General features: G+C 36.8%; 2 protein-coding genes across 7 annotated transcripts in view; one reads left to right on the top strand and one right to left on the bottom strand.

Moving 5' to 3' along the window:
- Nox1 (NADPH oxidase 1) overlaps window positions 1–1,747 on the top strand; it is a 25,084-nt gene extending 23,337 nt beyond the window's left edge. For all 3 annotated transcript variants that reach the window (XM_013153697.2, XM_063246173.1, XM_023565580.2), the window contains exon 13: window positions 937–1,747. In XM_013153697.2, coding sequence (XP_013009151.1) covers window positions 937–1,063 — 127 coding nt within the window. In that variant the 3' untranslated portion in view covers window positions 1,064–1,747. The remainder of the gene's footprint in view (window positions 1–936) is intronic.
- Window positions 1,455–25,050, bottom strand: Cstf2 (cleavage stimulation factor subunit 2). 4 transcript variants are annotated; one of them, XM_013153694.3, is made up of 16 exons: window positions 24,750–25,050; window positions 23,634–23,712; window positions 23,125–23,294; window positions 22,367–22,503; window positions 21,820–21,939; window positions 21,572–21,709; window positions 20,353–20,476; window positions 15,349–15,411; window positions 12,828–12,887; window positions 12,547–12,633; window positions 12,029–12,170; window positions 11,024–11,199; window positions 10,465–10,757; window positions 6,959–7,069; window positions 6,123–6,248; window positions 1,455–4,159 (listed from the first exon to the last, which is right to left on the bottom strand). In XM_013153694.3, the coding sequence occupies exons 1-15, from the start codon at window positions 24,805–24,807 to the stop codon at window positions 6,126–6,128; spliced, it is 1,881 nt and encodes a 626-aa protein (XP_013009148.1). In that variant the 5' UTR covers window positions 24,808–25,050; the 3' UTR covers window positions 1,455–4,159; window positions 6,123–6,125. The 4 variants fall into 4 exon arrangements, with proteins under 4 accessions (XP_013009148.1, XP_063102242.1, XP_005004219.1 ...); XM_063246172.1 differs by lacking the exon at window positions 23,634–23,712; XM_005004162.4 differs by lacking the exon at window positions 12,547–12,633 and having other exon boundaries at window positions 24,750–25,047.

Here is a 25,050-nt window from a genome sequence, read left to right as displayed (position 1 = left end):
GGACATGTGCTACAGCATGGATGAAACTTGACACTGTGCTGAGTAAAATAAACCAGACACAAATGGCCACTAATTGTATGATTCCACTTATAGGAAATGTTCAGAATTAGGTAAATCTATATGGAGAGAAAGCAGATCAGTGATTATCTAGGGTATGGGTAGTGGAAGGAAATGAAGTGGAGGTGATCACTAATGTGATTGGGCTTTCCTTTTGGGATGAAAATGTTTTGGAATCAAAGACGATGGTTTCACAATTTTGTGGCTCTGATAAGCACTAAATGTGCACCACCAAAGGGTGAATTTTATGGCTGTGAATTGTATCATAACTAAAGAAAACACAAAGAGCAGAGTAGTGACACTTAGCATAATTGGAAAGATTAGCTTTGGCAAGAACATCATCTTTTCCTTGTGGGAAATTTTGTGGTGGAGTTAAATTCAGTGAATGACTTTAATGACAGCTAATATTTGCTATGTGCCATGCATTTTTCTAATTACTTTATGTCTTTTTAATTCTCAAAAACCCTAGGAGGTAGGTACTGTTATTATCCTTTTACAGATGGGAAAGCTGACACAGAGAACTTGCTTCAAGTCATAAAGTATAAAAGATTCAGATTTGAACCCAGATTGGCTCCAATGCCTAACATTTATCACTGTATTGTGTGGGCTTTCTGTGCCTCTTTCCTCAATAAAATGGGTAAGGCTGAGTGCTGAGAGTGACAAGGGTAGAGGGCATACGTTAAGTCTTAAGAAAGGTTAAAAAAATACCAAAAAACAAACAAAAGAAAAAAACCACCAAAAACTATTACAAAAAGCATGGGTGGAAGTCAACAACTGGAATTTGCTCAGTGTTAGGAGACCTGGCAGAGGCCATTTCTCCATTCTTACCAACGTCAATAGCTTTTACTGTTTTCTTCCCCTATTATTCTATTTCCACAGGTCTGTGGTGGGGGTTTTCTTATGTGGTCCTCAGACTCTGGCAAAGAACCTGCGCAAATGCTGTCACCGATATTCCAGTCTAGATCCTAGGAAGGTTCAATTCTACTTCAACAAGGAAAACTTCTGAACTACAGAAAAAAACACAGTAGTCTTGTTTCTCCTTTGTATCCCTCAACAGACTCCTTTTCTATCAGGTTTGGGCAGTGAATTTAAAATACTGTACCTCTCAAGCCTCGACTCCACGGCATTAAAAAAAAATGTCACTTAACTTCATACTTGAGCTTCACCAACTGAAGAACTTAAGACGTCATAATAACTACAAAGTTCATGGATCCTTTCTTGGGAAAATAATACAAAATTCTTGTGAAAAGCTATGACTGCAGCAAACCTTGACAGCAGAACTTTGGAGGCCGAGTTACATAAATGAACCATACTCAACTTTGTGACTCCAGTTTCTACAATTTGGTTCATAATCTTCCCACCACCCTCCTTCCCTCACAGAAGATATCTAAGTAGGGTGACTTTTAGAATAAAAATTTATTGAATTAGCAACAAAACATAATAACCATAAATAATAAACAGTAAACATAAAATTCCCAAGAACCCTCTTCTCCATATAATACCAACAGGGTACATTTTGTAACTTTAATCATTTTATTCTGCACGAACAGCCAACTTAACACTTCATTTTTGTCAAAAAACGAGATTTTCTTTGCTTAAGGAGTAAGTCCTTTGTTCCTTTTTCCTGGGTTTTCCCATTGAGAAAGAAAATCTTAAAATATGCTGATTGTAATTAAAATTATAACAAAAAGCTACAGTCATACATTATTCTGTTGGAATTGGTAAAACTTGATCTCCAAATGGCATGACTTACTGAGCCAGCAGCAGCTCTAAATCACCATATTCATTAAATGGTTTTATTAGTAACTAGTGTAAAAAATAATTAACAATCCTGATAGATGTTTTTGGTTTGTACCTACCTATTCACTAAGGAATCATTTTAACTACATAAAGAAAATGCCTTTCTTTACCCTATCAATGTTTATTTCTCCCATCTATCCAACTTCATATATTATGACTGCATTAGCTCTGGGATGTTAGTAATCACAGTGAATCATTAGGAGGAAAGCCCCAGGTTCTCAAGAGAACCCTCTCCAATTTCATTGTGCTCAAAGACAATTCAACTCATTATGTATTTATAAGGATGTTTCTACTGAATTAGCACTACAGCACCTATTTTTCTACTATTAAGTGATCAAGAATGAGCAAATTGTGGTTTCTAATTATCTAGGGACCTTCATGGTCTGAAGGATTAATTACATTATATTTTTTCAGTCACTGAAACACAATACATGTAGGATATGAACATGTGGTAGCTGTCAATACATCCATAAAAAAAAATACTGATGAGTTTCTGTTGGTGTAGATTGGGTTGATACTGCTGTTGCCATTTTATTCACCTACATTTCAGCTACCTAAATTAAGCTCAATAAGGCTTTGGGAAAATACACAATGGACTCTTAAAAGATATGGTTGGTTCCTATTAGACAACTGATTTGCCAAAATTTCATTTTCATTAACCTTGTTTTGAAATCTTTCTTTGAAGCCTATGATCTCATAAGAAACGTTTCCTTCTGTATCTCAATGTCTAAATACATTGACACTTCACATTATATCAGCTGCCAAAATCAACAGATCATGGCCTGAATATTCATGGAAGTAGGCAAAAAAGGTAATAAAAAGAAACCCTATGCATAATTAACATCCAAGGTGAATTAGGGACGAAGATAATCAGAACACTCCTTCGGTGTCTTGACCTTTTCTTGCTAGATTGTAATATGCAATATCAAACAAATTTTCATTGTAAATGTTCACATAGAGTAGAAAATCCTCAATTTTAGTATCTCTCATGAAGTTGATTATCTTTGCACTGTTTTGCTTGACACATAAGCAATATGCTACTACATTCTTTAAGCCTATGCCAGGCTTTTAAGTCACTTGACCATAATCCTAACCCACAGAATGAGATTCTAAGAATATAAATAGGCTCAACAGTAGTTCTAGTAGAACTTTACTAATTATTAAGGCAATTCTTGACCTCTTGAGGTCATCCAGATGGAGAGAAAATATGTTCCTCCTTAATGCCATCATGAGAGATAACACCACTTAAGGAGACCCATAGGTATGAGTTAGTGGCACTAATTACGTTTATAACGGTCTTCAAGGAAGCAGGCTAGCCAGACCTCAAAGGGCAACCTGACTGTTTTTGCTCTTCATTTGATCCTCTTATGATAACTAAGAATTTAAAGAGTTTTTGGGTTTTCTATGTTTTAAATTCTAAGAATAAATCTGGTTATAAGGTAGAGAGCTATACGTTAGTGACTTTTTGGAGGATAGGATGAAATGTATTTTGTTCATTTGATTTCTGTTCAGTTTTAAAATCATCTCAAATGTGAAAAACTAGTGGCTTTTTAAAGTTGACCTCTTAGACTGAGGAGTTTTAGAACAGACAAGTAAAAAGTCAACAGTTGCTTGTGTTGTTGACACACACTCAAATCAGTGCCAACAATCTGTCTTAATTATGAACCATGTATAGTCAGATCTGATAATGACCAAAAAAATGTGTTTTGATTTGGATTTTTCTAAATTAAACACGCTGTAATAGTAGGTGCTTTGTTTTGTTGGCTTTCTATTTTATAGCTCTAAGCACATCCTATTCTCTTCCAGAAGACTCAGATATTCTAAAACGTTTCCAAAGGATAAAGCCTTATTATTCCTGCTGAAAGCAAACTAAACAAAGACCAAGTTCCAGAAAACATTGCTTCTGAGAAATTCTCAAATTATCATTAAGAGGAATAAATGGTTAACCTACAGTAAACACAGTGCAATGGCAATATAACATTAAAGTACAATGCTGCAGTAAGGGTAGAAAATACAGTGAAGGTTTCACTCTTGGAGTTCAGCTTTTCAAAACCAAAAAGGTCATGTATTATCAATTTGCAGTATACTAAAATTGTGTTCAACTTTTATTTCAAGTCACAGAAAATATACAAACTAAAACAACAAAAGGAACTGATTTTGTTCTGAGAAAAGGTGATGGGAGTCCTCCACCTGGTACCAATTTGAGTCATTCAAAGGTTAGATGCAGAAGTCACCTATTTTCAACATTTCAACAATGTTATGGAATTAATTTCCAGAACTGTTGCCAGGTATTTTTGAAAACCTGTAAGAAAAAGTGGGAAAAAAGCTATTAGAAGTAGAGACAAAGTTCTCTTCCCCAAACATCAGGAAAAAAGACAAAAAGGCCAGAGAATGAGGATATGCATAAGTTCAAACTGCTGGGACAGAATTTGTAGATGCCTGTCTCCTGTCTTCTTAAATCAATCATTCTTTGTAAAAGAGTTTCTCAACAATAGTATTATATTGATATTTTGAGTTGGAGTATTCTTTCATATGGGTGGGGAGGTGAATATTTTGTGCATTATACATGTTCAGGAACATCACTGATCTGAACACATTGAATGTCAGTGGCATACTATATTCCCTCCAATTGTGACAACCAAAAATGTCTCTAGACAGGGTCAAATGTCCCTTATGGGGCAAAACTGATCCTAGGTGAGAAACACTTATCTCTAATGGTAATGATAAAGAATCTTGTCAGCATTCAGAGAACAACCACAACAAGGTAGGTAACAAGACACAGGGAAACCCAGTGCTTCAGCCACAGTATGTACAAATACCAGTGGACACGGTAAAATCTTGGCCACATAAAATTACAGTTGTAGTCTCACATATAGGCATAAATTAGTGTTAGTTTTAACTGAGTAAAGTTCACAGTAAGGTATCAATATCAATTTCTTGGTTTTATACTAGAAAGCAAAAAGATTATTATTGTTGGGGGAAGCTGGCTCAAGGGTAAATGAGGCTCTTTGTATTATTTTTCTAACTTCCTGTCAATCTATGATTATTTCAAAAGGTAAAAAAAAAACATACAAAAACTGTACCCTCTGGTTAATGTGCAAGGCTTTAAATTAGGATTCATTTAGGCAAGAATAATGAATGAGTTTTCAGAAATAATTCTTCCTTCACTATTTAAAAACAGTAATTTTCTCAGATTGCAGAGAATGCCTCTTCTGGCATAAGTAAATTCCTCCAAATACAATACAAAGTCCTTGTTTTTCCTGATGAAATAGAGTATTAGGGGAATCTGGAAAAAGTAAAAGTACTGGTCATATCAAAAGTTTAGATTATAGCCATCTATGATACCTTCCAATTATAATTCAGTCAGTAAAAGTCTAAAAACAGGTATGAAAAACATTTGTAATTTGGATGTTTTAAAGACATTACAAAGATGGGTTAAAATATCATATATTTAATAAGATTGGTAATTACTGTGAGTTCACTATTATATGATAGTATATGGACAGAATTATAGCATAGATAGAGTAAAAAGGAGATATTTGAAAGGAGATATTCCAACAGACATTGGGGTCACTGTGAATTTTAGACTGCTTTTGGAAAACAGAATTGTTTATGACATACAATAATGTTGAGGGAAAATTTTTTTAAAAGAAAAAACAATATATATCAAATTTGTCACATTATTTATGATATAGTTTACCTGAATCTTTTTTACTTGAGTGATAAGCAAGAAAAATAAGGGTGGTAGTGTACAGCAATCTCCAAAATGTATAGAAACTGATGGTGATGGTGGATATTTACTATCTTGTATGTGCTGTTAATAGTTTAACACCAAAATAGTCATTAGACACAAGTACTGGCAACTAAAATAGCTCTACATTTTATTGAAATCTTTTGTATTTTTCCATTTTGACGAGACAGTTTGGAATAAAACAATATAACTGATTCTGAAAGGATACATGCTAAACTATGGGTTCTATTTGGGGAACGAGATTAAGGAAGCAAGGTTGTCTTTAATTTTTTATAGTGCACTATCTGATTAATTTTGTTAAACTGATCATGTTTTATTTTGTGAGTTGGAAAGGTTAAAAAGTAATATAAGTAATTTGACAACTGAACAAATGTTCTATAGCTGAGGTGCTTACTACTGAGGGTAAAGAGAATGAAGTTAAGAAGACTAATTGAGAACAACCTTTTTGGTTGAAAGTGTGTACCCCAAATACACAAGGGGCTAGTCCTGCTCAGGTGGGATTAAATTTGCTCACCTTTCAAGGTGCTCCAGTGGATTTCTGTATTTGTTCCTTTAAGATTAGGATACTCTGTCTTTGTTCAGGAGGCAGCATAGCAATTTGATCTGCAGTCAGTTGAAGGACCTGCATAATCAAAGCAGCCTGTGTGGAGGAAAAGATAGTAAAATTCAATGATGATCATTAAAAAACAAAACAGTACCAGCTTCTGTCCAAAAAGCCACTGTTTTGGGAAATGAAACAAAATGGAAAAGGAATGATATTATACACAAAGAAAACAAACAGGAGGCCAAAAAGAAAAAAAAATTCTGGTGAGAAAAAAGCACAATAAAAAGAATAAGTATAAATTAAAATACCTAAGACTAGGCAATTCAAAACAGACACCTTTATCAACTCAAAAGTTCCTGCAAACTAAAATGTTATCTGTAAGCTTTGGGAATTCTTCAGTTTTTAGTCTTCTTTTCAATGTCTGCTTTTCACAAGTTTTAGCCTTTCCATCAGACATGCGCTTCCGATAGAAAGATATGGTGAATCTGCTGTTGTTTTTAGGGATAAGGTAGGAGGAGAGGAAGTAAGGGTATAAGTACTTTCAGGTCAATCTGGTCTGCACAAAAAAAATCTGCTACTGACAGATGAGTCTGAAATGTAAGATAAACTGCTATGTACAGCCATTTAAGAACTTCATGACCAGGTGCACAAATTTTCAGGCAATAAGATCATAAAAGAATTCTAAGAGTAAATATCCCCTCCAAAAGGGACTTTGAAGACCCAAGATCACCACGTGGTAACTATGAAAAAGGGAATCAAAAAGGCTAGATTTGTGAATATGGAGACAGTCTGTCAGTGTTGCTTACTTTCTCATGATCCTGTGGTGTGACTTGGTTCTGCCCAGGACTAAAACCACCAGGCTGATTTCCACCCTGCATGCTTGCTCCTTGCATGCCTGTTCCCTGCATGACTGGGACCTATGTATGCAAAAGAGAAAAGAATTTTTTTCAGAGATCCTGACATGTAGGCAACCTGAATACATTAATGGCAATGTGAAAAATTATGATTTCTATATGAATGAGTAAAAAAGCAAATTAATGAGGCTGAAGATTACTTTCTACTGTTAATAATGAGAAAAGGCAGGGTTTAGTCAGAGATTAACCAGCAAATTAAGACACAGTTGTTTTAAACAGCTCCAACATTATCAACAAAAATCACACAGCACAACTGGATACCATCAAATTAAGCAAAATTCAGCCCAATAAACACAGGAAAAACCCCTGGAAATTAGTGCTATGTAGAAACACAAATGAAAACCAACAGATTCTATAATATATGCTGGTCCACTGAGGAAGCTACATTCACAGAGCTGCTACCCATCACTAGTACAATCGGGCACAGGTCCTAAAGGTCCTACCCCACAAATAAGGTAGAGATGATCAAAATGTCAAGAGTCATAAAGGAAATGGGAAGATGTCTCATGACAAAACTGCTACTCACCCTGTATTTGTTTTTTATTGTTTTCCTTGGAAAATAAAAAGCAGATGCTTTCTGCTCAATACAAAGAAATAAGACTGACCTGAGTAAAAGAATAAAGTGTAATATCGTTTCTATGGAATTTAAGAGTGAGCCCAACTCTTTGGAAGACAAATTGTATTTAATAAGAAAAGACCTTAAGCACTTAGCATAACAGTTAGATATATCTTACACCAGACTATGTTCACACTCAGGTATTCACCCAGACATTAGGTACTTGTTAACAAACTTGATACCTGCTTCCCCAGCAGATCAGAAGAAGCCAAACATAAAATACAGACAAACTGTTAGGAGCAGATATTATGGCAGTAATATGAAAAGCCAGTTGACAGTTTGATAGAGGACAGAAACAACAGAAGAGTCAACTATGCTTTATATTGCAATCCATTTGCAATATTGGATCTACTTAAGGGGACTTCGAGTAACTGAAAATATCAACCTAAGAATAGAAGCATAAAATATACCTTATAAATAATTTTTGTTAAAATAATATAATCTGGTAAATAGCTCTATTATCTGGAATATTTCTCTTACATGCATTAACGCATTTCCTAAACAATGGGTAGATAAAGCATTAGTACAGGTTGCAGGTATCAGATTATCACTGTTTTATTCTTTATGAACACTAAATCAAGAGAACTATCTGAACCTTAATGATGTTATGGATCTGAAACATCTATGAACTTAATTTTTTTGAAGCTCATTAATACTTATTGATGCTAATTTGATGTACTGGCATGTGAAATAACCATTCACTAGTGGTCATTCTAAGTTTCTAGGAGTATCTATCTGTTCTAGGCAGGTAAGTACTATCAAGAGTGACCATTTGTTTTGGCTTGCCTAAGACAATCCCAGTTTATGCTTTGCCTCAGAGTAAATTACTAAGAGCACTCTATTTCACTTTCGAATATGTACTTCTAGCCAGGCATAGTGGCACAGGCTTAGCACTTGGGAGCCTGAGGCAGAAATCTGAGGCCAGCCTGGGCTACTCAGTGAGTCTAAGGCCATCCTAAATTAGAGTAAGACCCTGCCTCAAACAAAAAATGCCCTTCTGTGGATGACAAATTATATAAGCACTCGATGAGTTTCTAACTGAATGGACTGTAATTAAATTTTAAAAATCTTATTTTGAATGAATTATAGGCACATTGTTATTTAAAAAGATGAAGTATAGAACAGTGAAAGGAAAAAATAAAAATACATCACAAGTGAGAGAAGTACAGGAGAGGAACTGAGGCTTTTAATGTATACTTTTTATAGATTAGTAAATATTATATGTATTTCTAAGTGAACATATTAATTCAAAATTGAAGATAAAGTTTTTATTTTTCTTAGATCTAATTGGCTCAATAGATTATTAGTAAAAACTATAGTAGTACCTCAGTGGTACAGTGCTAGTATGTATGAGACCTGAAGTTCAATCCTCAGAGCTCAAAAAAAAAAAAAAAATTAAAAAACAGAAACAAAACCAAATATCCTAGTATTACAGAGTAATGAATTCAAACACTACAGAAGATGGAGCAAGACACTACCCAGAAATGGTCTTTCAAGCATTATTTTCAGTGTTTTTCTCTACAGAATTATGTAAGTACATTATGTAGTTATCCGTTGTGACTTTCTCCAGCTAGTATGGAAACTTCATAGGGGCAGGGACTTTATTGTTTCCAGTGCTATCTTGCCAATATCTAGATCTATATATCTGGTACACAGTGGGTACTCAGTAAATAATCCCTGAATGGATACATAAAAATACTTTTTATTTTAAGACTACTGAAAATAGTAAGAATCAAGGCCCACAAGCACTTTAAAAAAAAAGCAAAACTTGAAAAACAGTATGCACATTCCAGGAAAAAAATGTTTACTTCAAACTGAGAAGGAATAGGTAGACACCCACACATATCCATGCACACAAATGTACAGGTATTACACCAAAGTAGTAGAGTGAAAAAATCAGTGAGCTCTATTCCTTGCTCTGCCATTTTCTAGTTAAGTGAATTTGATCAAGTTACCTCAGTTTCCAAACTGATAAAATTAGAGCACTGGATGACTGCTATGTGATCAACATATTCCATTTTAACTCTAATATTCTCTTTCTCTCCTGCTGCACACCCAAGAATGGAGGAAGACACATAAACATATCAAAGACAGAAGAGAGAAGTATACAGAGGAAGGAGAAAAATAGAAGGTGGAGGTACTAGAGGGAAACAAAGTATCACATACAAAAACTCAAGGAAGATTCCACCTCCCCACAATCAAATTGGACAAAGGAAGAGATGGCAACCACACAGTAATATACACACAACAGAGAGGCAAGTGAAAAGAGAAGAGACAAACTTCAGTTGTAAACATTTCATTATTTATAACTTGTTTTTCATTATTTTATCATTTACTCAAGCTTTGTGATGATAATAGATTAATACCAGTTTATGCAAACCTAAGATTACCTAAGTGACCACTGAACTTCAGATATTCTAAGCAGTGGTGCTTTGGGTTCTATACAAAACTATTTGAGAGAAGTTTTTCAAATCACCCAAGCCTGGATCCTGGATCCAGCTGCTAAGAGTTAGGCTGGGATGTTGTAGGTGATTGGTTTGTAACCCCAATGAAGAGTATTCTCTGACCTCTAAATTTTCAAGAGCTCTACTTTGCATGAAACAGCTACTGAATATGTAGAGTAAGGTGGTTCTTTTGGATTACAATCCTGGCGACCAGAAAAATCACCCCCTTGAGGTATATAAAAAAGTAAGGGAGATACCAGTCTGAAAAACAGTTCTAGTCAAAAGGCAGTAAAAATCAGGTTCAAGAAGCATCCTAAATAGATTGAGATTTTACATACCTGTCTAGATCCCTGGGGGCCAACTGCCCCCATGTTAATTGGACTGGGGCCCTGGATTCCACTAGGCATTGGTCCTCTAGGGCCTGGCACTGGGCCCCTGGTATCCATGCCTCTGGCCTCCATCCCTCGGACTTCCATGGCACGCGCTTCCATAGCACGGGCCTCCATGGCGCGGGCTTCCATAGCGCGGGCTTCCATTGCACGAGCATCCATGCCTCGGGCATCTAAACCTCTTGCCTCCATGGCTCGGGCTTCCATCCCTCGTGCATCTATTCCCCGTGGATCTCTCCCACCTATAAAGTTGTAAGAAAACCACCACGAAGCCACTCATCTGTATTATAATAACAATTCAAGGAAGATGGATATCTATTCTTTTAGTCATATCTTCTTTTAACTATAAATGATTTCTCTGAAGTTTCTCAGATTTGTAGGTAGACCTTAATGATGCTCACCAACCATATTTCCCTAGCAGTACTTATTCCATATTAGAGGTAATGACGGTTGAATTTTTTATCAACTCATAACCACATGTCAGCCTCATGATGTAGTCTTCCCTTACCTCTGCCATCCAAAGGTGGACCCCTTTGATCTAGCATGGGTCCTCGGGGCTCTGCCATTAGAGGTCTGGGCTCAGCTAATGGTGCTCCCCTCATTTCATGTGGGGGTGGTCCACGGCCTTCATGGCCAGGAACATGGTGCATAGGTGGACCCTGATGAGGTGGTCCCAGGTAACCTCTAGAGATGGAGAAAAATGTTGTATTTAAAACAGAAACAACAACAATAAAGAAGATCAGTAAGTAAAGCTGACCAAGAACTGACATAAATGAACAGAAGAGAAGCTATAGTAACATAAATCCATGTAGTCTAGAATTTCCAATTCAGTTGGAGTACTCATAATTAGGGAAGAATTAATGGATAGTCACTAAATGTATGAGTATATAAACTTGTACTTATAGGTTCTAGATTCAAACTGAATGGGTCAAATCTAGGCTCTCAGTTATTAGATGATGCATGATTTGGGATACATTATCACTCTTCTTCATGACTTGGCTTCTCCATTTGTAAAATGACACTAATAATATCTACCTTCTAGGGATGTGTGGATTTATTTATTAATTGTTTGCAAGGCTGGGGATAGAAGCCAGGGCCTTCTGTTTGGCAGGCAAACACTCCACCACTAAGATACATGCCCAATCAAGGTTGTATAGATTCAAATGTGACAATCTAGGTAAAGTACTTAGAGCTAAGTCAGAGGTAGAATTCCCATTAATGTCAACTACTCCTGTTTTTGCTATTATTAACATTAGTACTATCATTAAGTTTTCTGTGTCCAAGTATATACACCAGAATTTTTAATTTCTGAAAATGTAGAAATCAGTTAGCTTAAAATGATGAATTAAACTATAAAGTTCTCTGTCTTAGGAGAAGTGCTTAGTCTTGGATGGTGACCTTGAATATTTACCTTTGAAGTAGGCAAACCGGTACAAGGGATGCAGAGATACTCTGTTCTCAAAGCAAGAAAAATCCTGACTTCTCAAACGCTTTCCTCTATGTCAGTGCTTACCTAGACTCTACATCTCCAGTTACAGAGAGTAAAGTGCCTCCCCGTGGGTCATTCGGAGCATCTCCTAACAGACCTCGAGGAGTTGGGACATTGGCAGGCAAGGATCCCCGCTGCATAGCGGCTCTAGGGTCTTGCATCGGCACTGACAGGAAAACAAACAGGGAGTTACTGCTGTGAAGAACACATAAAAAAACAAGAAATGACTCTATATACCACTGACAACATAATTCAGACACCTTAGAGTGGGTGAAACCTCACCACAGCAGAATCCTCTTGCAGCTCAAGAACAGAAGCAGGGTGTAGGCAGAATCTGTGCCATGTCAGAGGTATGGATGGAATTTTACAAAGAGTAAACTGGGGAGCAACCTGCCAAGGACTAGCACTGCGACCTGAAGAAACTTATGCTCCTGGTTTTCCTTCTACTCAATCTTAGTTCAAGGACCAGAGGCACAAAAGAGGTAGGGTCTTGGCAAATGTGAACACTGCCATGGTTCTGCAAGAACCCGCTGTCTCCTTACAGACTGCTATTCCATCCAAGCCTCCTGACACCAGTAGGGAGGGAGTACAGCCTCGGACAGATGCCCATATCATCCATGTTCTCTGCCCTGTGTGAAGAGGTCAATCTTAGGCTTGTGGCCTCAACAGGTAAAAACAAAAACAAAAATCCCCCCAAAAAACCCCCAAAAACACTACCCTTTTGGGTTCTGAACGTGAGGATGACTGCCAAGCAGCTTTCTTCCTCTCAACGTCCCACCCTGAACACCAAAAGCAAAAGGAAACCCATAGATACAAGGGGTACCTTGAACTCGCTCAATTGATGCAGGCCCGGCGGGTCCCACTGGCGAGTGTTGTAGGGTTCCTAGGTGAGCATTAAGTTTAAAGGAGAAAGAGTACACACTTAAAACAGCTTACACATACACACACACAGAGACACACACAGAGAAACATATATGTATGGAGATTGGAGATTTATACATTTAATTTAAACAAGCCAAGAGTTCATTAGCTTGTCTCTGGTTACAAACTCTTCCTAAGCTATATTAGCTCCTCTGGGTATCTGAAATGGTACCACTTTGACCAGATAGCTTCCTAAAAGAGAAACTGTGGGCCACTGGATTTATCTGGGCAGGATTAACTAGTGATTTTCAATCTTTCTCTGTGTTACTACTACATTTTTCACTAAGTCCCCCTAAAATACCACTATTAAAAAAAAAGAAACTATATTGAAGGGTTGGCTCTGAATCGCTAGTGAAGCAAAGAACATAAAACATTTTCAGAAGCACAATGTGAAAGAAATTGCATTGAATCTACAATGGGAGATTTATTCTGTGGAGGCCGTAACAGATATAGAGCAGTACTATTTTTGTTATATTTTAAAACACAAACATTTCTGTTATCAAAAAAGTATTAAGATGGTAAACACAGTAAACTTTAGATGAACAGAGATAGTATCCTTCTGCACAAAATCACCTGCTACAGGAGGTTACGGATAACAAACATGACAGAAACCAAGAGTAATGAAATGACAAAGACCCCAACCCTAAACAAAAGTGGTAGGAAAGCATGAAGTATCTTCTTAAACTGTCTCCCTTCATCATTATGAACGTGCAAAAGACACAAGGATTCCAGCAAAAGTAAGATAACCTGGCACAAATAAGATTCTTGCTTCTTCTGTTGAGTACTGAAGAAAATCATAAAAAAAAGCTCATCTCATTTTGTTGCCTCATGAAGACAGCCTTGAAAATATTTTCAAAAAATGAGTCATTTTCCTTTCTCAAAGTTTTTAACCACATAACTGAAGATAACTACAGTAAGAAGGAAGACGTCTTGTGGAAGTGTGTGTTAAACAACTAATTCTAGGTTGATGGCCTGACTAATGTCCTAGTCCTTTCTCACCACTGCAAAAATACATTGGGGTACATACACTATCTACTGATAGTGGCAAAGAAGCACACAACAGCACAAAAGCATGGAATGCTTAAGAGAAAAGATGAGGTATTTGGTCAGGAGGTTGTCCTGCTCTCATGTCATCTCATGAAAAAAATTACTCTGCCATTTCAATCATCAATCCTAGCGTACAAATCACTGGCCAGTATATTTATATTTTGCTTTTTAAATGGGTTTCACTCATAGGCCATATGCTAAAAGCTTAAGTTTCTCTAGGCTTGTCCAAAGTAATCTTTTCTCATCATGAGGACCCAATGAATAAGAGTAAAATACACTGAAGAATATTTTTGGAAGTTAACACGTTCATGATAAAGCCATAATTCATGTACTGCTGCCAGGTGGCTTGAACTACTGGTGGTACATGCATGACTGTCCCATAGGGTAGTATTTTTTTTTGTTTTATCAATTTTATTAGTAAAAAGACTGACAAAAGTGATTAGATCCATTTGCACCAATGGTGGTACAAGCCAGTGAGAACATGTTAATAGACGGCAATGTAGAGAAAGTAAAGGGATATACTTTGGAGTTAAGATACTTCTTGATCTTAGCTCTGCCATTTTCTAGCTGGGAAAGAGTTACCAACTCCACTTCTTAATACTCAAATGTCAGTATTTACTTACCTTATCCCCAAGTAACTTAAAATTCTGAGCTTCTCTTTCATGTAACACTGAGGTGCTGCCACCTAACTCACAGAGTTGTTTATGAACATTCAAGTGCCTGGCAGATAGTGTGCATTTGGTTCCTTCCCTTTTCTCCCTTTAGCCTCAATTTTCAACTACTGCATGCATTCCAGTAACATAAAGAAATAACATGGAGACTTCAGAGTGGCTGCTGTATTAGATACAGCATTTCTCACAATCAACAGACATTTCTCAAGTTAGCTTATCAGACCTATGACTTCCCTCCCAGTTTGCTCTAGGGTTTAAATTTAGTCTTCTAATACCTATGCACATATTATATACTATTAAAATCCCTTAATAAGTCAACAGATAATCCACAGAGGGAGAGACATGTCAACAAGTCATTAGACTATTAGGAAACAAAGGATCCATTTGTTTTCTTGTAGAGCTTGGCTCTGAATCACTAGGTGCCAAGTTTATACTAGCACTGTACAACAGAAATTTCTGTGATGATAGAAATGTCCTGTGCCACGTCTGGTGTGACATCCACTAGCCACATGTAGCTACTTATAATGTGGTGAGCACTTATAATGTGGTGTGATGAAGGAACTGAGTTTTAAATTTTACGTAATTCAATTTAACGTCAATTAATATTTAAATAGCCACCTGTGGTTAGTGGCTGTTATACTAGAATACAGGTATGGAACATTTCCAACTGCAGTACGCATTAATCAGACATTAGTATTTCTTTACCTTGTCCCCGTTCTATGGACACTGGTCCGCTTCCTGGCATTCCAAGCTGAGGCTGCATTCCTCCTGGAAGATAAAAGGCAGGAAAGAAAGACATAAGTCAGTATGGTAGTAAAGAAAATACAATAGCAGCCAAGCTTACTTCATTCTGCCCTCCCAAGAAGAAATCTACAAAAGCAGATAGCACCTATCAGTCAACAATGCAGTTGCAAAGAAGGGGTTTGTTAGTACACTTCACCCTACAGTGACAGAAAGTTCTTCTGTAATACAAGAAAACAATGCCACTTACCTACAGACCTCCTCCAAAGGGAGATAGTGTATTTTATTCCCTGGGTGTTGTATACATATGTAAGTATACTATTGTGGTTATGACAAACATTTGTGGGGGCACAGCTAGCATTAAATAAGAAGTTGCCAGGGATAGAAGATGTACTGAAATGTATGAGACAGTGCCATGAAATCAAGAATTACCCTTTATGAAACTGTCAAATGTCATATTAAACATTCACACAAATGAAAAGTTGCTTATGGCCATCTGAAATTAGAAACCCAGTCTATTTTACTTGTAAACACAATGGTTCTCTGTACTTTCTGGTTTGTTAAGTTTTTTGTAGTACTGGGACTGAATTCAGGGCCTTTGTACTGAGCTATACAGCACCAGCCCTTTTAAAAAATACATATTTTATTTTTTGATTATGATTTTTCTTTTCTTTTTTTTGCACCAGGACTCCAACCTAGGACCTTGGGCTTGACAGGTGGGTGCTGTGCCGCTGAACTATATCCCTGGCTATATTTTATTTTGAGACAGGGTCATGATAGGTTCCTAAATTTCCCAGGCTAGGCTTGAATTTGTGAATTTTCTGCCTCAGCCTCCCAGAATTCTGGGATTACAGCAGGTGATCACTATGACACCTAATTGTCTGCACTGTGTGTGTGTGTGTGTGTGTGTGTGTGCGCGCGCATGCATGTGTATGGGGGGGGGTGGCAAGGGCACAAATACATATGTATTTACTCAGTATTTGCCAGAAATACTACAGGGTAAATTATGGGTGCACAATAACTTTTCTCTATTTCAAAATTCAAGTCCTAGAGGTATCTGAATTGCCAGCAAAAAAAAAAGCTTCTGTCTACATTTTTAGTTTTTACTTTCATGGTATCAGTACAAACACATGACACATGCTAACGGACAAACAGCACACATATCTGATATATATTGTTTTTTAGTGCAACTGTGCCCAAATATTTACATAGTAATTTTGTATTATAAATGAATGCCCTCCTACTTCTCATTATATAGTTAGGACATTATACTGATTTTTTTGACATGTTATGTAGGTTTTGTCACCTGTGCATTTTGTTTTAGAATAAAGTCATCCCAAAATATTTATTATGAACAGTAACTAGGTTAAACAGGGTTTAGAACCATTGGTATACTCTAACCAGTGGTATGGAGACTTGTATACAAAGTGTACTTATGCACCGTAAGTCCTTGTATAATCCCTTCCATATAGCAAAACTCCCTTTTCCCCTTAAAGGAAAAACACAGGCACTGAGTAGGGAGAAAAGACAAGGGCACTGCTTGAAGTTCACTAACACTTTCCTAAAATGGCAGGCAAGTTCATATCACATTCCTGTTTCAGTTAATAAGCCAAGCACCAAAAAGCTCTAGATTAAGAACCTAAAGAAATGTTTTAAGAATTTTATTATAAATTTTCTTTATTTCCAAAAAATCAAGTCCTTGGAGTATCTGAGTTGTCAAACAAAGCAAAACAAAACAAAACAAAAAGTGAACTGCCCTTCTAAGAGGCAACTGTGATTCTGATCAAATGATTTGATACAATGAATACATTCCCAGGATACGTTAGGAAAATGAATTGGTGTCAACAGTGGTTCTCAGCATGTGATTCCCACACCAGCAATATCAGCATCACCATGGAACTTTTTAGAACCACAAATTCCAAAGTTCCCAATGCAGCAACCTGTGTTTTATAAGTTCCTTACATATACTTCGAATACAAAATTTGAAAGCATTAGTCTAAATAATTTCAAAGCTCCCTTCTAGCCATATCTTTATAGTTTATTCATTTGATCCAGAGCAATCAAGACAATACAAAACTCAGGATATGAGGAAAAGGATAGCAGAAAACATTATAAGCATTATTTCTTTTTTATCTTTTTTTTTTTTTTTTTTTTTTGAGATGGGGTCTCACTATGCAGTTCAGGCTGGCCTTGAGCTCACTTTGTAGCTCAGGCTGGTCTCAAACTCACAATGATCCTCCCACCTCAGGCTGCCGAGTGCTGGGATTACAGGCGTGAGCCACCACGCCCGACATAAGTATTATTTCTTATATTTTATATCAGTTTTATTTGTATGTTTAACTCCCAGAAGTGGAATTTGTGGGTCAAAATGTGTATTAATTTTCAATGTTAGATCCCTTTCTCGACATTTCGATGTATCAGCAATGTACAAGTACCACTTATTCTATCAAGACCATGATCTCTTTTTGATACTTGCTTGCCTGACAGGTTTTCATGCATTTTCACTGCTGTTTAATCTGTAATTCCCTAACTGTAAATATTTGTTTTTATCAGTCATTTGGCTTTGCTCTTCTTTGAAATTCTTGCAGTTTCTTTGTCCACCTTTTTATTAGGTTGTTTCCCCCATTCTCACCAACTGTCAAAGAGCTTTGTACAGAATTATCTCAAAAGTTTTCATGAAGTTTTAAATTTTAATAAATTCAGAGCCAGATGTGGTGGCACACACCTGTAAGCCCAGCACTTGGGAGGCTGAGGTAGGAGAATCACTGCAAGTTTGAGGTTAGCCTAGGCTACAAAGTTAAGTTCAAGGCCAACCTGAACTGCACAGTGAAACCCTATCTCAAAAAATCAAAATATAAGGGCTGGGGTTTGGCTCAGCAGCATAAGTGCCTGCTTGGCAAACGTGAGGTTGTAAGTTTGATACCTGGCACACACACACACACACACACACACACACACACAATTAATATATAGAGTTCAATCTCTGGTACCAAAAAAATACAAAATAAATAAATAAAAAATCAGAAGTAGAGTCAGTATGGTGACACATGCCTATAATCCCAGCACATGTGAGGCTGAAGCAGGAAGACTGCCTTAAGTTCAAGGCCAGCCTGTGATACATAAGAGAGCTCAAGGCAAGCCTGCATTACATAGTAAGATCCTGAGTCATAAAACTCAAAAATAGTAATAAATTCAGAAGTATAAATGCTGCAAACTTAAAAAATATCACTTAAAAGTAGCTTTACATTTTATACTTTTATTATGTTAATTTTTTCTTGGTGTTTCTAGTTTAAGACTTTTTAATTCCTTAAAACTAGTACGTAGAATGTATTTATTTAATATAGGTATCTAAGAATATTCATTTTCTTGTAAGCATTGCCTCCAGTTTCTATATGTTTTTGTGAAGTACATATATGCTTATTTTCCTTTATCTTTTATTTCCTTTTTAATTCAAAGATTGACTACAGTAAGGTCTTCAGTTTTCCAAGGAAAGATTTTTCTCAGTTGCCTTTTAATTATTTTTAATTTTGCATCTCCACTTTTTGAATTTGTTAAAGTTTTATTTTGTGGCTAAGTACATGGTCTGTTCTGTCTTTTTAAATTGTTCCATGGTCATTTGGGGTGAGCTGTATATTCTACAGTCAAGATTTAAGGGATTCTCTCTATGTTGATTCCACTATTTAATCCCTCAGTATGCATATTTGCTGTCCACTAGCACAATGTTACTCAAAGTGTAATCCACAGATGGTGCTCATCCATGTTGACAGTTTACAATAAGCTAAGTACAGAAATGCAGTGCAGATATTTAGAGACTTCTATAGCAATTGACATTGTTTGGACACATTAAGTGTATGATTAAGGCGCTTGACTCTATAAACAGGCTAAAAGTAAGTCTACAGTGTTAACTCATGTAATGAGCCTCATAACATAGGCTGCATACTTGTCACGTGAAGTAGGACCACATTAGAACTTGTGGTAGTACTTTAAGGTAAGCAAGGTACCTGTAACTCAGAAACATAAGAGGTAGAATCCATTTCTTTCACTGAAAGATAATTTACTAAGTGAATCAATGAAAATTATGCATTTGCTAAAATCTTTTTGAGTCTTCTATTCTTCCGTTAGCTTAGCTCTGTAGACTAGTTTCTCTATAAAACAGAATTTATTGATTTATTTATTTGGTACCAGGAATCAAACTCAGAACTTTGCACTTGCCCGGCAGGTGTTTGTGCTGCTGAGCTATAACCCTAGACCAAAACAGAAGAATTTAGATTTAATTTTCTTCTATGAGTAGTGTCACTGTCAATCTAACCCAGGTTACAAAATTAGTAAGTTTACATAAAAATTTTAAGACTGTTACTCCACCATGTGTTAATACAGGTGTTTTATGTGAAGAATTTATTATACTTGTTGAACAACGAAAACTTACAAGGGTAATAGTAATATTGTATTAATTTCCCACCTACATGCTTTTAATGGATGTGTAGTTATTAAATTTCCTTCTTTTTGTTTGATGGTATTTATTGAAATGCAACTTTATTCATGTGTTTTGTGCTGGTTTTCTTTGTAAGTTTTAATTTAATAGTCTCTGGCTTTTAATGGGAGAATTCAGTTCATTCACACCTAACAGAATAAAAGAGTATACTAGCTTGTATTCCTATGTTAGTCTACACTTATCACTTATTTTATATTGCCTTTTCTCTTTTTTCCTGATTTGATTAGTTTCATTTCATTCTCTAATTTGGAAGATTTAGTGTACTTTTCTACTTACTGTTTTCCTACTATCATGAGACATACAGAATTGTATGTTAAGAAATAAATCTATTTCCTCTGTCTAGGGTATATACTTTCTAGCCATACACTAATTTTATATCAAGACCTGATTATCACATAATTTGATAGCAGTGCAGCACCTCTATGACAGTACTTTACTGAAGTAACAAAATGGTAAAGATGCTAGATGAAACTTACCTCCAGGAGCTAAGGAACCAGGGCCAGGTCCTGTTACAGCAGTTGGCATCTGCCCTGGTGCTGGGACCCCACCTTGCATAGAAGCTTGCATCAGAGGAGGTGCGCCATTGACATGCATTCCGCCCTGACCAAGAGAAAAACTACAGTATGGACCTGCCTCTGTGTAGACTCAATATATTAAGTCTAGGACTTGAAAGTCATCTTAAAACTGGCAGTCTCAAATAATCTACCAAGCACCCTTTTAATACAGCATGTCTCATTATGGCAGACTTATTGCATACTTTGAATTTCATGGGAGCAACTTGCAATATATGCCATGCGACTGGTTATGTGAATATGGTTATGTTAGAGCATATTCTAATGTAGAAATTGAGAACTATTACCTCTGTGGCAGGTAAGATGTAATACACATTTTTGATTTCATGACTAGGGCTAACAAGAGTTAAAAGGAAAAAAGTGTTAAACTCAAGAAGACAGAGAGGGAAGCAGCTAGTAGCATATTACAGCAACAAATGTTTCTGAATACCACTAAAGATTATTAAGGAATTTGCCTTTTGTCTATCTTCTGTGTGGCAAATACTTTTCTCCATTTTGTCATTTGTCTTTGGCATTTATTTTGCCTTCCTTTCTCCATACACAAAATTTTCAGTTTTTAAATGTATTAGCTGGGGATGAGCCTATAATTCCAGCACTCAGGAGGCTGAGGCAGGAGTACTGCTATGAGTTCAAGGCCAGCTTGAGTGATATAGTGAGTTCAAGACCAGCTTGAACTACACAGCAAGACTTTGTCTCAAAAAAAAAAAGCAAAAATCATAAATGTATTAATATTTTTATAGCTTCAGCATTTTGTGTCATGCTTGGTGATCTTTACTTTCCTCACTAGTGAAAATGCAGATAATAAAAATGCTTACCTCATACAACTTCTCTGAGGATTAAATGAGATAATGTTATAAAAATAATGGAGTGTCAGGTGCGCTCATAAAACAAGGTTAGCTTATAGGAAAAAGGTATGCAGGAAGTTTTTCTTTGATTTAAAAACTTGGAATGGAATCTGTATTCATTCAGTTGCTATGGACTCTAGAACCTAGAAATTGCTTTTATGCCTCAAAATGAAAATTATCAAATCTGGTATCTGATCATTTTTCTTTCAATATAGTTTCCTAAAAAGAAAACGACATTCTAAGACAGAAAAAAGAAATGTTAAGGGATAAATCCCTACCAAAGACTGGCCCTGAGGAGCTTGAGGATTCTGTTGGTTCACTGATACATTGGCCCCTGAGCCAGGTCCTGCACCATGGACTGCTTGAGGATTGCCTGTAATCAGTGTTGGGATATTTGTCTGGCGATGCAGAATTTTCTAAAAAGTAAAAAGACAAACCAATGAGCTACGTGTTAAGGCAATCAGGTAGTTTCTATCATGCTCCAAGTTTACTTTACCATTTCCATAGAAGAATAGGAAGCACTCACCAGGGCAATCTCTGGATCCACAATTCTCATCACTACCTGTGCCTGCAGCAAAGCATAAGCCAACTGTGGGTTCTGAAGCAACATGTTCCGTGCTTCCTGGGGACTATTCTGGACACAGAGCTGAGAAGAAAAGCAGATTTATCATCAGGTACAATATTTATTACTTAAAAATTATGACTTACTGGGCTGGGGATATAGTTCAGTGGCAGAGCGCCTGCCTGGTAAGTGCACGGTTCTGAGCTTGATTCCCGGTACCAAAAAAAAAAAAAAAAAAAAAAGCAAAAAATTATGATTTACAGCCTCTCATCTTAGAGATGTAATATTCCAGAGGATTTTAATCTCATCTAAATTGTTTAGGTAGGTCTGTTTGTGTAGAAAAATATACTCTGCACACTTGGAATACTGAAGGTACAAGAAATGCTTATCTATAAACACCACTTCTTTTTGCACTCAAGGAACTATATATCCATTAATTGATCATAACATCAGTAACTCCTTGAAAATCTGATGGGATATGCTTTATTTATAACTTAGAGCCTTTTCTCACCTTCATTTGTTTCATCAGCTCAAACATTTGCTCTGGTGGAAGACTGGCAACTGCTTTGCTAATAGACTCAGGGGCATCCTCAGGACTGATGGTCTCTCCATAAGGTGACTCAATGACAGGGGCACCAGTTCCAAGGCCTGATCAGGAAGAAAGCACAAAAAAGTTAGGCAAGCAACACAAAAAGCTAAACCATTTCTAATATCTATTTCCTAGGGCTGCTTTTAAGCACCGATTGATAATTTAAAATTCTCTCGAGCTAAGAAATAAATCACCTGAAAATCTCTTTGCTTCTGGCACTGTGGTCACACAGATGGACAATATTAACCTAAGTTAGAGAACCAAGCCATTAACTTCTTTTGACAAATCATTTCAGAAGAAAATGGTTTAAATACACAAAGCTGTTAACTTTAAGACACAACTGTAGGATCTATTGCCTCATGAAAAAAACCATAAAAATGCTTAGTATCCCTACCAGCTATCGATCTGGCAATACAGTCACAGGAGTGAATAATGACATAGCACTACTAATGGCTTGGTAGATCTGAATTCATCTAAATGGAAATCGACTCCACAGCAACAAAAGGATTTCTACTAAAGTCAGCATTACCTTCTTTCTCAAAGATACTACTTCCCTAACTCAGGCACCTCAGGCTGGTCAAGTAAAGAAGCTGTGTGGTATATTCTAAAACATATTTTGAAAACTTTCATTTTTACATTTCCACTAACTCATAATGCATACTATTTAAGTTTATACTCACTCTTCAGCTCTTCTTTGTTCTTTTCACTGGCAGCATTATCAACTCGAAGCGCTCTACCACTGAATTCACGCCCATTTAGGTTCCGCATGGCACTAAGAGCTGTCTCTTGGTCTTGGTATTCACAGAAGCCATAACCCTTTGGTTTTCCTGTCTCTCTATCATACACCAATCTGGAGAGCAAAAGCATCTATCAGGCACAAATGCTATATACACACACTGTACAAAGTTCCTGCTGACACTGCCAGGTTCTAATTTGGCTCACTGTAGATAACTAACTTTATAACTCAGATGCCTCACTGAAATACTTTAAAAACATTTTTAATGAAAAAAATCTCTTAGGTAAGAATGAATGTGAATTGTATATGTGAATTATATCAATAAAGCAGTTAACAAAAATAAAAAGCATGTGAAAAGTAATCATTAAAAGAAAAAAACCCTTGCCATTATTGCTATAGGACAGTTTTGTAGTGATTTTTAAGAATCTCCCACCGAGAAGTAGAAGATCTCACCTGAAACTAACAACAGGTCCAACCTCAGAAAAGATGTCCTTCAACTGCTCTTCAGTAGCTTCATAAGGAATGTTACCCACTAAGGAATAGATAACATATTACAATTCTGAGTTTTTAACCTGGATCCTTAGTGAGAAAGTAAACAGAGTTCTATTTACATTACTGAATATCTACACAACTGGCTCAAAATAGCGTTCTCCAAAACCCACTTGGATTGTAACTCCTCAGATCTCTTAACAAGGGAAATATACCACTGAGACAAAATACAAAAGGTATAGACACTAGTCCTAAATTATTCTGTTGGATCTGACAAGTGTTAGATTTTCCTTAACTTTGATTAAAATAAGTATGTAAGCATTGGTATTTACCTGAAGGCCTCCAAGTCTTATCAGTGATTACTGAAAATATTATAATTCTAAAAACAGGTCCTATAGCCACATTTCTACACATTCTCACACACTTATGGGAGAAAACGATGGCCATCGTGTAAAGTGTTTAAATTTATCGTTTTGTCATGTCTCTTTTCAAAGAATGCTTTCAAAACCAATTTTAAAAACAATGTATTCTAACCAAGAAGATTATTTAGAATAGTTTATATCCTTTCTAAAAAATTGTTCTAATGGAGTTTTAATCATTCATTTATTCGCAATTCACCTCGATGCCAAGGGCTCGCTCTACCACTATGGATAAACCGTTACAGGTAAAAAACGAAGGACGTAAATCCTTATGAGAGGGTGAAAACTCGGTACAGGAACCAGCATACAATGTGTATTATGGGATGGGAGTAGGTCGGTAGTACTGTACTACCGAACAGTGAGGCGCTAATACTTCCTTTCTTCTAAAATATAACCCAAGATCACGAAGGAGTAATGAATAGAAGATGAACACTCGCTTAACTCTCCTGACACTGCGTTAAAACCTCAGAGACCTCAGGAAGAGAAGCATTTCTTTGCCCACGAGGTTGGCCGCCCCACAGGACAGGCAAAACCGCAAGCCCGACCCACCGCCAGCTTTCATGGCGATTTTAGAGGAGGGAGGTGCATCAGGACATTCCTCGACACTCCCCTGCCTCTTTCTGTCCCTCCCTGTTGCTTGGTTCCACCGAACGCCTCTCACCGAATACGGAACGTAGAGAACGATCCACTGCAGGGTCTCGCACACTCAATCCCGCCATTGCTCTCTCCAGCAGCTTCCGGCGCCCCTAAACTCACTTCCTTACTGCGCGCAATCGCAGCTTCGACCAAGCTTCCGTAAGAGCGCGTGGGCCGGAAGCGCCGCCCCACCCCGGCATCCTTGCGACTTTTGCCATCACGCGTTTTGGGAACAGAGGGACTCACTGTTTCCCCGAAGGGCTAACTCCGTCTCGAGTGGGATTCAGACAGTGCCAAGCTAACTTGAAGGCTGTTTGCTTGCAAAA

This window comes from Cavia porcellus, unplaced genomic scaffold (assembly GCF_034190915.1).
Source record: "Cavia porcellus strain 051 isolate PalLab524CR breed Dunkin Hartley unplaced genomic scaffold, mCavPor4.1 scaffold_3, whole genome shotgun sequence".
In the NCBI taxonomy this organism is placed as follows: Eukaryota; Metazoa; Chordata; class Mammalia; order Rodentia; family Caviidae; genus Cavia; species Cavia porcellus.
The sequence above is the reverse complement of the archived record's forward strand: the minus strand, read 5'-3'. Positions and strand labels throughout refer to the sequence as shown.